Below are 15263 nucleotides of genomic sequence, written 5' to 3'. Positions count from 1 at the left end.
GCCGGCCGACATTCGTGACCCACCATTTTCTCTTACCTTTAATGCGAGAAGTGAGCCGCCTTGGTCCTCGTGATCTCACTCCAATCAGGTTCACAGGAGGAAAGGGCTGTACACATATCGGGTGCAGGATTCAGTCGGTTCCTTTGTGCTGTCTTCACCTTTGTGAGAACGGAAAATCCAACCTCGCACATGTAGGTTGTTGTAAGGACAAAAGCAACAGAATGCTCATTTTACTCCGCTCCGGAGACTCCTCGGAGACGCTACTACAGAATGCTGTCAGTTTCAGTGACTTGTGCCATGCTTTTAATGTGCAGTCAAAGCTGAGGCGCAGAAGTTCAGTCAACTTAATTTGGAGTCGGGCTTGCCAGTCCATTTACAGTTTCCTTACTAATGCGGTTTTCTTCGATGTGTCGTAGCAGTGTGGGGAACATGTAGTAATTTTGGCTTTGCACTCGCAATTGCCAAACTTTCAATGAGTTTTGGAAAGCTGCGATTTCTTCACACTGCTGAAAGCAATCACCATTCTCCCCTTGCAATTTGAGGTTCAGTTCATTTAGAATTGAAAAGATGTCCGCAAGGTAAGACATAGTTAGCATCCAAGTTTCATCAGCAAACAAATCAACCAGAGCGGACAATTTCTCGAGGAGGAAAGCGTGGATTTCGTACCTCAGTTCGTAAACTCTGAGTAGCTCCCCTGTTGACTGATCATTACAATAACTCTTCAAGCGGATGAAGTCCACCGCCATTAGGATGTGACTGTTTTGATTCAATGCTTTAATGTAGTCTAAAAGGTCAGCAAAAAACGTATAGCCACCCTTCAGTACACAGGACGAGGATAATTTCCCATGGCTTTCATTATAGTCCTTGCCAAACATTCATTCTGTCCATGATTAAACTATGAGGAATATAAAGTCCCTCCAGCTCATTTGAGTAATGTTTAGGGATGCAAAACAGATCAAGGCCATAACCTTGTTTATCATCGGTGATCACCATGCAGTCAGCCGCCAGCATGCCGTGATTGCACTTTGACCCTAGGTTCAGGTCCCAACACTCCTGGGCCGGATGCGCACTGATGAGCGGGCACGCATGCGCAGTGCGCTCACATTTTTTTTAGCTGGTCAAGGCTGCCATTTTTAAAGCAGCCGGCATTGTTAAAGCGGGCTGCTGTGGTTGTTGCACGTGAATTCCCGCGATTGGGAAAGCCAAGATGCTGGCTCCGCGACCCTCCCAACACCCGCCTGCGACCCACCCACGGGTCGCAACCCCCACTTTGAAAATGCCTGCTCTATAGTGTAGGTAATCCATGAAAATGTAATATTATTGCAACTGATCACCGATATTTGAGTGAAAACAAAATATTAATAAATTGATGCAATCCATCACAAATTATAGTTTATAATATTTTTTCCCAATTCAGGGACAGTTTAGTGTGGCAATGCACCTACCCTGCACATCTTTGGGTTGTGGGGGTGAGACCCATGCTGACACGGGGAGAATGTGCAAACTTCACACACGGACAGTGACCCGGGGCCGGGATCAACCCTGGTCCTCGGCGCTGTGATCCTATTTTAATTGCAAAGTCCAAGAAGTGATAGACTTGTTCAGTGATGTTTTTGTGTTTCATGACAGTGGGTTTCTAATTAATCTTTTGCACAGATAAGGAAGACAACTGCAAGTCAGCTCTATGAAATGCTTTTAACTTATGATGATGTCATTGACGCAGAGATATTGGACGAAGTGATGGCAAATCTTAGTGACAACAACTGGTAAGTGACATTTGCTGTGCAACTAAGCCTTGCGTTATGCTGAATATGCTTCAATAAATACAAACCATCCTTGAAGTTCAGTGTCCGAGCCAATATTTATCCTTCAGTCAACAACACAAAAACAGATTAACTGGTCATTTTAACATTGCTCTTTGGGGAAGTTTGCTGAGCTCAAATAAGCTGTCGTGTTTTCTATATTACAGCAGTGACTATACTTAAAAGGTACTCCACTGGCTGTGAAGTGCTTTGTGGCATCCAGTGGACGTGTCACTTTTTAAACAAGTCATTTTTAAAATTGACTATTCGTCATTATCAAAATCGCAGACAAGCTGAAAGTTGTTGCCAGTCTCATATAGCTATAAGTGATCTATGGCTCACAAGTATTGTTACGATCTCCAAAGAGACTGATGACTTTTAAAAAGAAATTTGAACTTCCAGCCAATAGCTGTAAGAGTGACACAGCAAGATTTGATATTTCAAATGTTTACTGTAACAAATTATGAAAAACACTATCAAACAAATATTATCTTTGTAGGCATCTTATACTTTAATTCACAGAATGGAATATTCCCCCTTCTTATTCTTAGCCCAATCACTTCACAACTGCTTCAGAGCTACACTTTACTTTGTCCTTTATGTATTTTTCCAGAATCATCCGAAGTGATTCTTAGCTCCTCCGGGTTTATTCCTGTTCTTTTCTCAGCCTGGAATTTGCATTCTTAGAACTTTCTTTCACAGTGAACTTTCTTTTTCCTGGTCCAAGGTAGGCAACTCTTCCAGCTTCATTTTCAATTCCCCACGAATTTGCCTTTTTCAATCCAAGAGCAAGCTTCCACCCACTTCCAGCAGGGGCTGCAGTGCAGGTTGGGGCCACTCTGTAACCCGTTGGACCTGGTTGGGCATGGGGGTACGCACCATACTAACATGTCTGCCTTTCACCCACTGCAGATAGTGGATTTTTGATTCTAACCTGGCTTAGTTGCCATCATCCTAGCCGCCGCAGCACTGGGAGGTGCACAGAGCCTGCCCCAGAGTAACAGGAGCCAGCCGGTGAGGATGGAGAGCTGACCGCCCAACAGGTTGAGGAGGAGGTGGGAAGGAGGCGCCACATTAAGCCTCCAGTGTACTTGCAGCACCTGTCATTCGAGAACCTGCCAGACCGGGTATGCCGCCAAAGACTCCAGCTGAGCAGTGGGAGCGTACGGCATATCTACTGGATTATGGTGCACCTAGAACAGCGGGTGTATTAGGGAGGTCACCCGCTCCCGGTGGCTGGCAAGGGAACGATCGCCCTGAATATTTATGCTACAGGGTCCTTCTAGGTGCCTGTCAGAAATCTCACAGAGCTCAGTGCATAGGTGTATCCGCACCATCACGGAAGCCCTGATGCCTGCTCAGCACAATATATAAGGTTCAATGTGGACTGAACTCAGCAGGATACCCGGGCAGCGTGGTTTACCGCCATCGCCAGTATGCCCCAGATTCAGGTGGTAATCGACGGGGCGCATGTCCCCCTATGAGCACCGGTGCATGAGGGGGTGTTCTTCACAAACTGAAAGGCGTTCCACTCAATGAACGTGCAGCTGGTGTGGGCCCACGCCGGATACCTGGGCAGTGTGCACAACGCCTTCATCTTGGCACACTCAACGGTACCCGGCACCTTCAAGGCGTTCCTCTGGGTGAAGGGTTGGCTCTTGCCTCACAGGCCAACGCAGAGACACGTTACAACAGCGACCATGCCATGCCCAGGGCTGTGATCAAGCGATGCATCAGCGGCTTGAAGATGCGGCTCGGGTGCCTGGACCACTCTGGAGGGGCTGTCCAGAATAGCATTAGGAGGGGTGGCCTGTTGCGTCCTTCAGAGTTTTGCACAGCAAAGGGGCGACATGCTGATGTGGGGGGACCAGAACAGACAGGATATGGTTGCCCAGGCAGGCACAGGAAGCCACAAAACCTATGCGCGAGGGCCAGCGTGCATGGGACACTCAACTCGCATCTAGGTTCGCCGATTAAGGAGCCTGGCCGATGGCAGCATGAACACCCTGGCTCCCCCACCCCCTGGCAGCATGAACATCCTGGCTCCCCCACCCCCTCCCATGACCATGCTCCCTATCTGCCTCACTATGGGGTGTGAGGGCCCTAGGTTGATAGTAACAGCAGGTCTGGTGCATGAGATGGAGGATGATCACTCGCTCTCTGATGAATCTTGTGCTCTTTCAGACCGGTGTTTTGGTGGATACCGGGACGATGCGTGGTGGATGACCTGGGGCCCAACTTAACTGGTGTCTAGCATTGGCGGCTGTCCTCTCGAGTGACCAGGCCTGAATGTGCCCAGCAATCTCTCAGGTGTCCCAGGTGGCATGGTGCCAGCCTGTTCTGCCCGCTGTCCATCGGATGAGTCCGAGGCACAAGGTGGTGTTCCACCAACATGGGCCCCATCACCTCCTCATCCCTCTGGGTACCTGATGGTCCCTGAGCTACTCCTTGGGACAGGGGTCTGGCCAGAGACAGCTTCTGGGCTCCCCCGCCACCTGCCCTTGCCTCCTGGAGGCCCAACAAGGGTCTCCATGCTGTTGCCCTGCTGGACATGTCCTGGGGTTGAGGTTGGGGTGGTGGGGGTGTGTTGGGGTGGTGTGGGGATGCTGGGATGGTCTGGGGGAGATGGTGACAGGGTGGTGTTTGGTTGTGCCACGCTTGCCATAGGGACACCGTAATTCAACGGGATCTCACTTGGATCACCGATGCCGACCTCCGCCTTGGCGACTGCCCTCTTCCTGGGTCCACCAACCAGATCGAGTACCCGCCACTCCACGACATTGAGGGGCCACATGTCTGGCAGCCCTTCCAGTCTTCTCTCTCCCTGCGGTTGAGCGCTGCCTTCTGTGGTGGGAGTGGGATGGGAGACAGAAAATACACAGTGTTAGACAATTGTCGTGGGTAGCACAGGGGGTGGATAGCTGAAGGCCTTTGTCAACAGAGTACCCGACCAAGGTGAGCCAGATGGGAGCTGTCACGTGATACAGGCTGGGTGCGAGCTGACTGTCGGTGGGCGAGGTTCGGTCGCCCTCCGGAGGGGGGGGGAACGGGGACAGGGGTGTTACGGGTAGGATATGGTTGTGAGGGATGGTGCTGGCTCCTCACCCTGGCTGCCCTGACGAAGTTGTGCAGCTTTTTCCGACACTGCTGGCGAATATTGGCGGTGGGGCCCATGGCGCCCAGGCCCAGTGTATGGCGGTGGATGGCAGCCTCCTTCCCACCTCTGGGAACTGGGTGCCCCGCATCTCCTCCACGGCATCCAGCAGGGTCTCGAGCTCCGCATCTGCGAACCGGGGTGCTGCTCTACGGGCTGTCACCTTGTTGGCTGGAATTATTTTGTGTGAGGGGTGCTGTGCTTGTATCATCATGAAGGTCTTTCTCAGCAGTTTTTTAAAAATTTGTTCATGGGATGTGGTAACCGTTGGCTTAGCCAGCATTTATTGCCATCCCCAAATGCCCTGGCCATTTCAAAGGCCAGTTAAGAGTCAACCACAATGTGGCTCTGGAGTCATATGCAGGCCAGATCAGGTAAAAATGGCAGACTTCCTTTGGGGTTTTTACAACAATCAACAATGGTTTCATGGTAGTCATTAGACTTTTATTCCAGATTTTTATTGAACCCAAATTTCAACATCTGCCCTAGTGGGATTCGAACCCCAGCCCACAGAGCATATCCCTGGGTCTCTGGATTATTAAGTGTAATGACAATACCACTCCGTCATTTGGGACAAAATCTGTCACCAAGCTTAAATTCGTTATTCTGAAGATGTTGTCATTTACATTTGTACAACTATAAGATAGCGGCACCAGAGAATTAGGAGTTCAAGAAAGAAAACTAGGTTATCAAGAGCATCACAGAAGAATTAAACTTCTTCAGCCCTTGAATTATGTTGCTTTTGGTTCACCTGAATAAGAAAATGCCTATATATCTTTCGGCACTCTTCAAATCCTGGGATTGAACAGGGAAAAGCACACACGGCATTTTTAATTTGGACAAAGATAGACAAAATTCTGGATGCCACAAAAGAGGATTGGATGTTTCATTGAAAGTGTTTATTTGCTTCGGTTTATGGATAGCTTCTGCCTTCGTTGCTGAGTACTGAAATCCAAAAACATGTATTTTTTTGATCAGTCATTATTCATGCTTTATTCTTCACTGTGCACACACCCACCTTAAACTTGGAGAGAATGTCTGGCCTGTAAACCTAACCAATGAATTTTCTATTCTCCAGGGGCAGGATTTGTCTGCACATTGTTTTTCCGCGCTAACATGGAATGCAACACGAGAAAGAAAATGTTGGGAAAAAAACACTTGCAATGCTCCAAAGTACATCACATGAATGAATGTCACTGCTTTATCATTTTTAAATGGTAGCCAGGCAGATAAGCTGAGAGCAGCTGAGTCTAAATGAAATCCGAGATTTTCTATTTTTTTTATAAATTTAGAGTACTCAATTATTTTTTTTTCCAATTAAGGGGCAATTTAGCATGGCCAATCCACGTAACCCACACATCTTTGGGTTGTGGGGGTGAAACCCACGCAGACATGGGGAGAATGTGCTAACTCCATATGGACAGTGACCCAGGGCCGGGATTCGAACCCGGGTCCTCAGTATTGCAGTCCCAGTGCTAACCACTGTGCCACCACGTTGCCCCATAAATGCAATCAGGGATGGATATTCATTTTTCCACCCTTCAGTTGGAAGTTGCTACCCAGAACCCTGAATATTACCTATGTGTTGAACAAGACGCACTCCATTTCTCTACTACTAAAACTTGCCATTTCACACCAAAATAGGTTTTTCAACATGTTTATCCTCAGTGTGCACAGAACTAAATAGATATTTAAGGTTTTCACTAGTCAACGATATTCAAACTCTCCCGTTGAAATTTTGTTCTGTTTTTGTTTTCCTAAAACAATTCTGTTTCCTTGAGATGGTGCTAGCATCCACCTGACCCCCTCAGCCATAATTTAGCTGCAAAATCTGGAAATGTACAAAAGGGAGAAAAAGGCATTGGTGGGCGGAGGGGAAATAATTATTTTGGAAAAGCACAATGTATGAATAGATTGTAGATGTGCAGATGTTATTGATAAAATAGTTGTAAAATGAATAGCATCTGTTTCTCTTTCTTTGTAGAGTACCACACAGCTGTGAAATGGCAGTGAACACATAAGGAAAATAGTAGTGCCATCCAGATGAAAGTTTACTGTATGTTGGAGGGAGTTTTATTTCCACTTCATATATAGGTTTATGATGTTGGAAGAGGGTTTAAAGAAATTCTCTCAGCCAGTGCACTCTCATCTGCACTGAATTAAATACTGACTGTGACATGGGACAGTAAGATTAGTTATCTAATATCTGATAACGTACTTGACTGTTAAGGTATGTAATGGCTGAGAGACTGCAGGAAATTGGATCAACTCAAGTATTTAAATAGTTGGAATGCTTTGCAGACTCTAGTTGAAAGGATTGATTTGGTTAACCTCATCCAGCTGGCACTGGCAGAGTTAGGCCACTTTCTTCAATCTGTTTCTTATTTTGCCTCCTTAAATCTAATTAATGTCCTTTAAGTAATGACCTAAGTAAGTCTTCTGCTTACTGTGAAATGCATCACTCAGCCTCGTGCTCATTACTTCAATCTACATTACTCTTTTCAAAGTGGAATTGTGTGTGTGGTTTTAAATCTCTCAACCTATGCTGTAACGTTAGTGGTTCTCAACATTTTTAATATCAGCTTATTTTTAGCAAGTATGCTCAATAACAGCGCAATTCTGAGCACCATGTTGGGTTTTCAAAATGCTGCCTATCGTTTCCAGTTGTAGCTGGAAATGCTTTAGACCTATAAAAATGAAATAGCGCAGCTTTAAGTATATTTAACCATGGTAAGCTTCCGACGGCTTCACGTGTCCCATTCAGTGGGGGTTGCGGAAGAATGCAGGGAAATTCCAGAATTCAAATATCTTTGCAGACTGTACAATAATTTTATTATTCTCAGGCTTTAAGTAAATGATCTTTTATTATGTTGGCATCAATTAATTACTACCACTGTGAAGTTACTGAGAGAGAAAAATAATCCTCAAAAGTAGGCTGAAAGGGCCTTACTGTTGCAGTTCTTGTGCCATGAAGAAAAATGCAAAGGGATTCATATTCTAGTTTGGGTGGTTTTGTTATTGAACACAGGGAATTAATTTCCAGCACACGACACTTTACTCGGAGTGTGCCTGACTTTCAGCCAAGGTTAGCAAGGGTCAGTAACTTAACCGTGCTTATTATGAATGCGTTATTGTCAATTGTTTCAACCTTTTTAAATGTTGCTGCACTTACAAAAATGCTGTTCGTGCTCTCAGAATGCGGACAATTGTAAATTTGTTACAGAGAGTTAACTTGTGGAAAATGTCTTTTGACAACAGGGATGCTGATCTTCCCACTGTCCGAGCTCAGCGCAATCACCTATGTGATCTGATGGGTGTTCCAAAACCAATAATCGCTACTAAGGTACATTAGCACATGCAACATCAATGTTTCTAATCAAATTAAGCCTAAAATATGATTTCGTTCAACATTATTCCATGCAAAATTTCATTCTCGAGTTGTTTTCTAGCATATTACTGTCAGCTGCAGTGTGATGTTACCTGATTGAATTAGCCAGATTATTTTGATGACATAGGGAAATAGGTGGTACTTTTGCTGAAAACCCATTACAGGTCAAGTTACCAAGGGAAAAAAAACTGAATGCTGGAAACCGGAAATAAAAAGAGAATTCAGGAAATACTGAGCAGGTCAAGCAGTGTCTGCAAAGGAACAAAATGCTGCTGGTATGCTGAGTATTTTTTATATTTTCTGTTTTTATCACAAATCATGTTAAGTACAATCTGCATGGCCAAAGCATTCCTGTGTCCCCCATATCCGTGAAATGGTTGTTAATATCATTGACCTGCATAAACCAAACCCAACTATTGATGAAAACAAGCCCTAACAAGTAGTTACTATTTGTGATGCGGCACGGTGGCGCAGTGGTTAGCACTAGTGCCTCAAAGCATCAGGGACCTGGGTTCAATTCCGGCCTTGGGTGACTGATTGTGTGGAGTTTGCACTTTCTTCCCGTGTCTGCATGGGTTGCCTCTGGGTGCTCCAGTCTCCTCCCGCAGTTAAAGATGTGCAGGTCAGGCGGCTTGGCCATGCAAAATTGCCTCAGTGTCCAGGGATATGCAGGTTATGGGGATAGGACGGGAAGGTGGGCCTAGGTAGGATGCTCTTTCAGAGGGTCGGTGCAGACTCAATGGGCCAAATGGCCTCCTTCTGCACTGTAGGAATTCTAAAACTTAGCAAAGTGTTGTTCTGAAGTAAAGTCAGCCTATATGGAAACCATTCTAGCAATGTTATGAACTGAATATTTTCCACAGACTAGAAGCGGAATGTTTGTGAACTCCTTAAGTATTTTAGTACTAATTATGATGAGAATAAAACGATTCTCAACATTTGGCTAGTTTTATCACTACGAGGTGATAATTTACTGTTGAAAATTCTCACCGGAAATGGTATAGTTTACCCCATGCACTCTTGATCTTCGAACGGCAGACAAATTACATTCTGACAAATATATATATTTCTCAAGCTATAACTAGAGTTCACACAGTTGCAACACTTCCCTCACAATCCCTTTTCTAAAAATAATACATTGTAATAAATGTTGGAAGTTTCACTTTTAGTTTGGAGCAGACGTTCATGCTTGAGAGGTTGCGAGGTTTTAATGAGAGACTTGGTGCCATTGCAGCAAATTCTGGGCCTCTTAAGTATAAACAATACATAATTTATTCAAGCATGTGTTGTAGATCAAGTAACTATTCCAGAGAATTAAACTTTGTCTTTTTCCAAGTAAACATACTAAGAATTCAGAGAACCAACAAAAATTGCCAAAAGGTATCGTAATGAGGATTCATTTTATTGTCAAGGATGCTTTTTTAAAAAACTCAGTAGCTCCGAATAGGCGCCGGAATGTGGCGACTAGGGGCTTTTCACAGTAACTTCATTTGAAGCCTACTCGTGACAATAAGCGATTTTCATTTCATTTCTACCATGGAGGAATAATGTTGAAATCCTAGTTTTGACCTTCTCTCAAAGTGAGTGAATTTCTTTGTTTATGGACTAAGCCGCTGAAATGTACATCTCACAATAGCAGTGGGATTTTAACTCCGAAGGGTGGTGAAGCTAGTGACAGGAGTTGAATTCTGCAGAAGTACAACAGGTAATTCAGCAGTAATTCATATTGTCCTCCCCCCCCCCCCCACCCCCACACACACAACACAACCTGCTGCTGAGCAAAAATGCGAAGCAGTCGTATGCACAGGGAGAAGGTTTAATTATTTGTTTTTCAGGAGTATTAACGTAGGGTTTTTTTAGTTTAGAGTACCCAATTATTTTTTTTACCAAAAAGGGGCAATTTAGCCAATCCACTTACTCTGCACATCTTTGGGTTGCAGGGGTGAAATCCACGCAGTCACGGGGAGAATGTGCAAACTCCACATGGACAGTGACCCAGGGCCAGAATTGTACCTGGGCCCTCAGTGCCGTAGGCAGCAGTGCTGCCCACTGCGCCACCGTGCCACCCTGAGTATTGATGTAGTTGACATCTTATATAACACGTTTTTATTTGAAGAATTACTTTCCAGCCACCCTTCATAAGTGAAAACTTGTCCTTTTTTAGAAACAAGGTGAAATATAACGATTTACTCGTTGAGCTGGTGTCTGCTGTGCCTCTGATAATGCCTGATATTTTCTAATTAGCAACTGCAGGATAACTATTTCAATATTTAACAGGACTTATATTAAAAAAAACCTTAGGGAGAGCACATTACCGAGTACTAGCCAATCCTCTATAGTTTTGCTATTGAGCTGTCTGCCGCCTGTAACATGAGCTTGAAAGCTCGGAGGTAAATTGAAAGTGATGTTTTATAAATTGGCGTGACTGAGGGTTCAGGGCTCAACATCTGGGTGGTTATACTCCCATCCCTTTCCAAGTGAGGTCAGGGTTCTTACCTGATGGCCATATTTGGTCCACATTTTAGAAGTAGTGGTCCAGAGGTCCAGATGCTGTCATAGCTGCTTTATGTTTTCGATATGCAGTCTGTTTGGTTCAATCAGGAATTAACTAGAAGTCCGGTATTCACTCGGATACAAAGATCATTTTGTATGAGTTAGTCTTGAGAAGTTAATTTTGAGAGAATGTCCTGTACATTGGATTATTTTGCAGCAATTTTTACTTTATTGAATTTCTCCAGACCTAAATATGCTCAGTGGTCTGTTCAAATTTTGCCTTTAAAACTTTGTACCAACCATCTTAAAAATAATTTCATATCTATTTATAAAATCAAAGAAATAATAGCTTCCCATTTATTTAGTTTGGATTGAGGATTTAAAAAAATTTTTTGTGACCACAGCTGCACCAAGGCGTTCTATGATTGAAGGTTTGCCATGTGTCAGCACAGACAAGGGCATGCAGAGAGCTAAATGTGTGTTCAGTCTACTAGATGTCGGATGCCTTTCACAAACTGTTCCAATCTGGATGCCACTACAAAGCAAGCCGTGTAAGAAGATGACTGAAGAGCTGCTCAGCATGTGAAAATACACACAAATAAAGAGTAGACTGTGTTCAAGCTCAGTATTCCCCTCCAGATGTTGTTCTTGATGTGGTTACCGATTTCCTTAAGATCCTACAGGGGGTAAAAATGCTGATTGAGTTAGATATGAATGCACTAATGTTAGCAAAATGTGTTTTTTAATGTCGTGTTTAGATGTAACCCTTCACCCACAAGATGGCACCTTTGCTCCCTCAACATCCTTTACTTCATTCAGGTGAACTGTACAAGAGCTAATGTTCTGTTTTGTACGATCAACCTGAACCTAAACATTCTTCAATAAAATCATGAGTTTTGCTTTTACTCTACTGGGCTGTGGTTGAAGCTTTATTTGAACAACTTTCGAACTCATACCAAAAAAATGCAGTCAAAAATAAAGTCTCCTACTCAAACGTTGAAGTGGCAGAATTCAGACACATGAATGATCTACCCATGTGTAGACTGCTGATTTTTTGTATTTTTCCACCACAATAAAGCCTAATTCCATGGTGCTGCATATCTGCAAATCTAACATCACTGACATCCTTATTACTGTATCACTAGATCATCTTCAAACTGCAGTTCACAGCTGCTAAAGAAACCTGTTATTAAAGAAGCCAACTATTCCCATTACCAGAGAAGCATATTACTTGAGTAGTAGAAAGTAATTCAACTTCATAGAATCACAGAATTGTTACGACGCAGAACGAGGATATCCAGCCCATTGTGTCTGCACTGCCTCTCCAAATGCACATCATGATTTAGAGTCTTTCTCCTGTCTTTACCCTGCACCCTGGCACATTGCCTCTACTCAAGTAATCATTTAATACCCTCTTGAATTCCTCGATTGAACCACACTTCCAGGCCATGCATTCGAGATCTGAATGACTCGTGAGAAGAAGTTTTTTTTCTCGCATTGCATTTGCTTCTTTTGCAAATCACTTTGACTCTGTGTCTTCTTCTCGATCCTTTTATGAGTGGGAGCAGCTTCTCCCTCTCTTCTCTGTCCAGCTCCCTCATGATTTTTAACAGCTCTATCAAATCTCCTCCTAGCTTACTTCTCTCCAAAGAGAACAGTCCCAACCCCTCTAGTTTATCCTCAGGACTGACATTTCTCATCCCTCGAACCATTCTTTTTAACCCTCTGCTGCACTCTCTCCAATGCATTCACATCCTTCCTGTAGTGTGCACCCAGAAGTGTACACAATAGTGCAACTAGTAATCCAGAGACCAGAGTAATGATCTGGGGACCCGGGTTCTAACTCCATGACACCAGATGGTGGAATTTAATCTCAATAAAATATCTAGAATTAAAAGTCTAATGATGGCCATGAAACCATTGTCGATTGTTGCAAAAAGCCATCTGGTTCTCTAATGTCCTTTCGGGAAAGAAATTTGCCATCCTTACCTGGTCTGGCCTACATGTAACTCCAGACCCACGGCAATGTGCTTGATTCATAAATACCCTCTGAAATAGACCGACAAGCCACTCAGTTGTATTCAACCGCTACGAAAACAAAAAAGGAATGAAATTGGACAGACCACCCGGCATCGACCCAGGCACCGGTAACGACAACGGCAAGCCCAGCTCTGTCGCCCCTGCAAAGACCTCCTTACTAATATCTGGGGGCTTGTGCCAAAGTTGGGAGAGCTGTCTCACAGACTGGTCACGCAACAGCCTGACATAGTCATACTCATAGATAATACCTTCAGCTATGTGTGCCATCTACAAGATGCACTGCATTAATAACTCGCCAAGATTCCTTTGACAGCACCTTTCAAACCCATCTAGAAGGACAAAAGCAGCAGATACCTGGGAACCCCACCACCTGGAGGTTCCCCTCCAAGTCACTCACCACCCTGACTTGGAAATATATCGCTGTTCCTTCACTGTCACTGGGCCAAAATCCTGGGAACTCCCTCCCGAATAACACAGTAAGTATACTGACCACATGGACTGCAGTGGTTCAAGAACGCAGCTCACCACCGTGTTCTGAAGGGCAACTAGGGATGGGCAAAAAATGCTGGTCTAACCAGCGACGGCCACATCCCGTAAATGAATTTTTTTAAAAGCTGAGATCTAACTAGAGTCTTGTATAAGCTCAACATAACTACTCTTGTGCTCTGTACCCCTATTAATAAAGCCCAGGGTACTGTTGCTTTATTAACTGCTCTCTCCACCTGTCCTGCCACATTCAATAATCTTTGCACAGATAGACCCAGGTCCCTCTTGCACCCCCTTAAGAATTTTGTCCCTTATTTAATATTGACTGTCCATATTCTTCCTACCAAAATGCATCACCTCACACTTCTCGTCATTGAACTTGGTCAACCCATTCTTCCCACTTCACCAACTCGTTTATGTAATTTTGAAGTTCCACACTCCTCACAGTTTACAATGCTTCTAAGTTTCGTGTCATCTGCAAACTTTGAAATTGTTTCCTGCATATCAAGATCTAGATTATTAATATACAAAAAAAGGGCAGCACGGTGGCGCAGTGGGTGAGCACTGTGGCCTCACGGCGCCAAGGTCCCAGGTTAGATCCCGGCTCTGCGTCACTGTCTGTATGCAGTTTGCACATTCTCCCCATGTTTGCGTGGGTTTCGCCCCCTCAACCCAAAAATGTGCAAACTAGGTGGATTGGCCACGCTAAATTGACCCTTAATTGGAAAAAAATTAAAAAAAATTAAAAAATTAATATACAAAAAAGCTTAGGGTCCCAATACCGACCCTTGGGGAACTCTACTTCAAATCTTCCTCCAGCCTGAAAAATATCCATTGCCCATTACTTTCTCATTATACTTAACTTTAGTAAAGTAAGCAGTAATGCAAAAGTTGTTATGTATGAGAATTAAGTCACCAGTCGTTTATATCGAAAGATTCCCCATATGCATAGTTTCCTTTTAATGTTAGTTATAGATTCTAGAAGTACATTGTGATAACCACCGTGCATTGAATTATTCTCTAATTGGGAAAATGCTAAGAGCCCATTATAAAGGATGTCATAGCATAGCATTTAGGCATACACAATATAATCAAGCAGAATCATCAGCATGGCTTCATAAAGGGGAAATCATGCCTGATAAATGTATTAAAATTCTTCGAGGTGTACAAGCAGAATAGATAAAGGGGAACCAGTAGATATCAAATGCTTTTTGGAAATCCAAGTGTATTTTAAGGTGCCACACAAAAGGCTGCTTAATAAGATATGTGTTGGGTGTCCTCTAGTATGGCTAGAGGATTGGTAACTAATAGAAGACAGAGAGTTAGGATAAGAGACCATTTTCAGGATGGCAACCTGTAACTAATGGAGTGCCACAGGGATCAGTACTGGGGCCACAATTATTTGCAATGTATATTAGTGACCTGGACAGGGAAGTGGATGTACTATTGCCATGTTTGAGGCAAGTGGTGAGGATGACACAAGGAGTCTACGGCGGGATAAAAAACTTGGCAGGTGGAATATAATGTAGGAAAATGTGAAGTTATGCACTTTGTTAGGAAGAATAACCGAGTATTATTTAAACGGAGAAAGATTGCAGAAAGCTGCAGCACAGAGAGATTTGGGGGTCCTTTGTACAAATCCCAAAAAGCTAGCGTGCAAGTGTGGGGGGTGTTCGGGGGCCTTAGAGATCAGGACACTATTTAAAAATGGCATCCCGATCTCTTGCTACACTGAGGAGTTCTGATGAGCGGAGCTCTTTGGTGTAGTAAACGGAGTTATGTGCGGCCCACTCAGGCCCATTATTTAACGCAGGCTGCATTTTATAGCCGTGTGTTTCTCGCGGCTTCAAACGCCAGGAAATGCATTCGCTATGGGGTTTTGTTCCCATTTAGTTGAATT

General features: G+C 44.0%; 1 protein-coding gene across 1 annotated transcript in view; it reads left to right on the top strand.

Moving 5' to 3' along the window:
• tbcd (tubulin folding cofactor D) overlaps positions 1-11747 on the top strand; it is a 345114-nt gene extending 333367 nt beyond the window's left edge. Inside the window, exons 37-39 of the mRNA XM_038777737.1 lie at positions 1657-1766; positions 8215-8299; positions 11242-11747. Coding sequence (XP_038633665.1) covers positions 1657-1766; positions 8215-8299; positions 11242-11262 — 216 coding nt within the window. The 3' untranslated portion in view covers positions 11263-11747. The remainder of the gene's footprint in view (positions 1-1656; positions 1767-8214; positions 8300-11241) is intronic.
• The last annotated feature ends 3516 nt before the right edge of the window (positions 11748-15263 follow it).

The sequence above is a fragment of the Scyliorhinus canicula genome, chromosome 18 (genome assembly GCF_902713615.1).
Source record: "Scyliorhinus canicula chromosome 18, sScyCan1.1, whole genome shotgun sequence".
NCBI lineage: Eukaryota > Metazoa > Chordata > Chondrichthyes > Carcharhiniformes > Scyliorhinidae > Scyliorhinus > Scyliorhinus canicula.
This window is presented reverse-complemented; position numbering and strand designations above follow the sequence as displayed.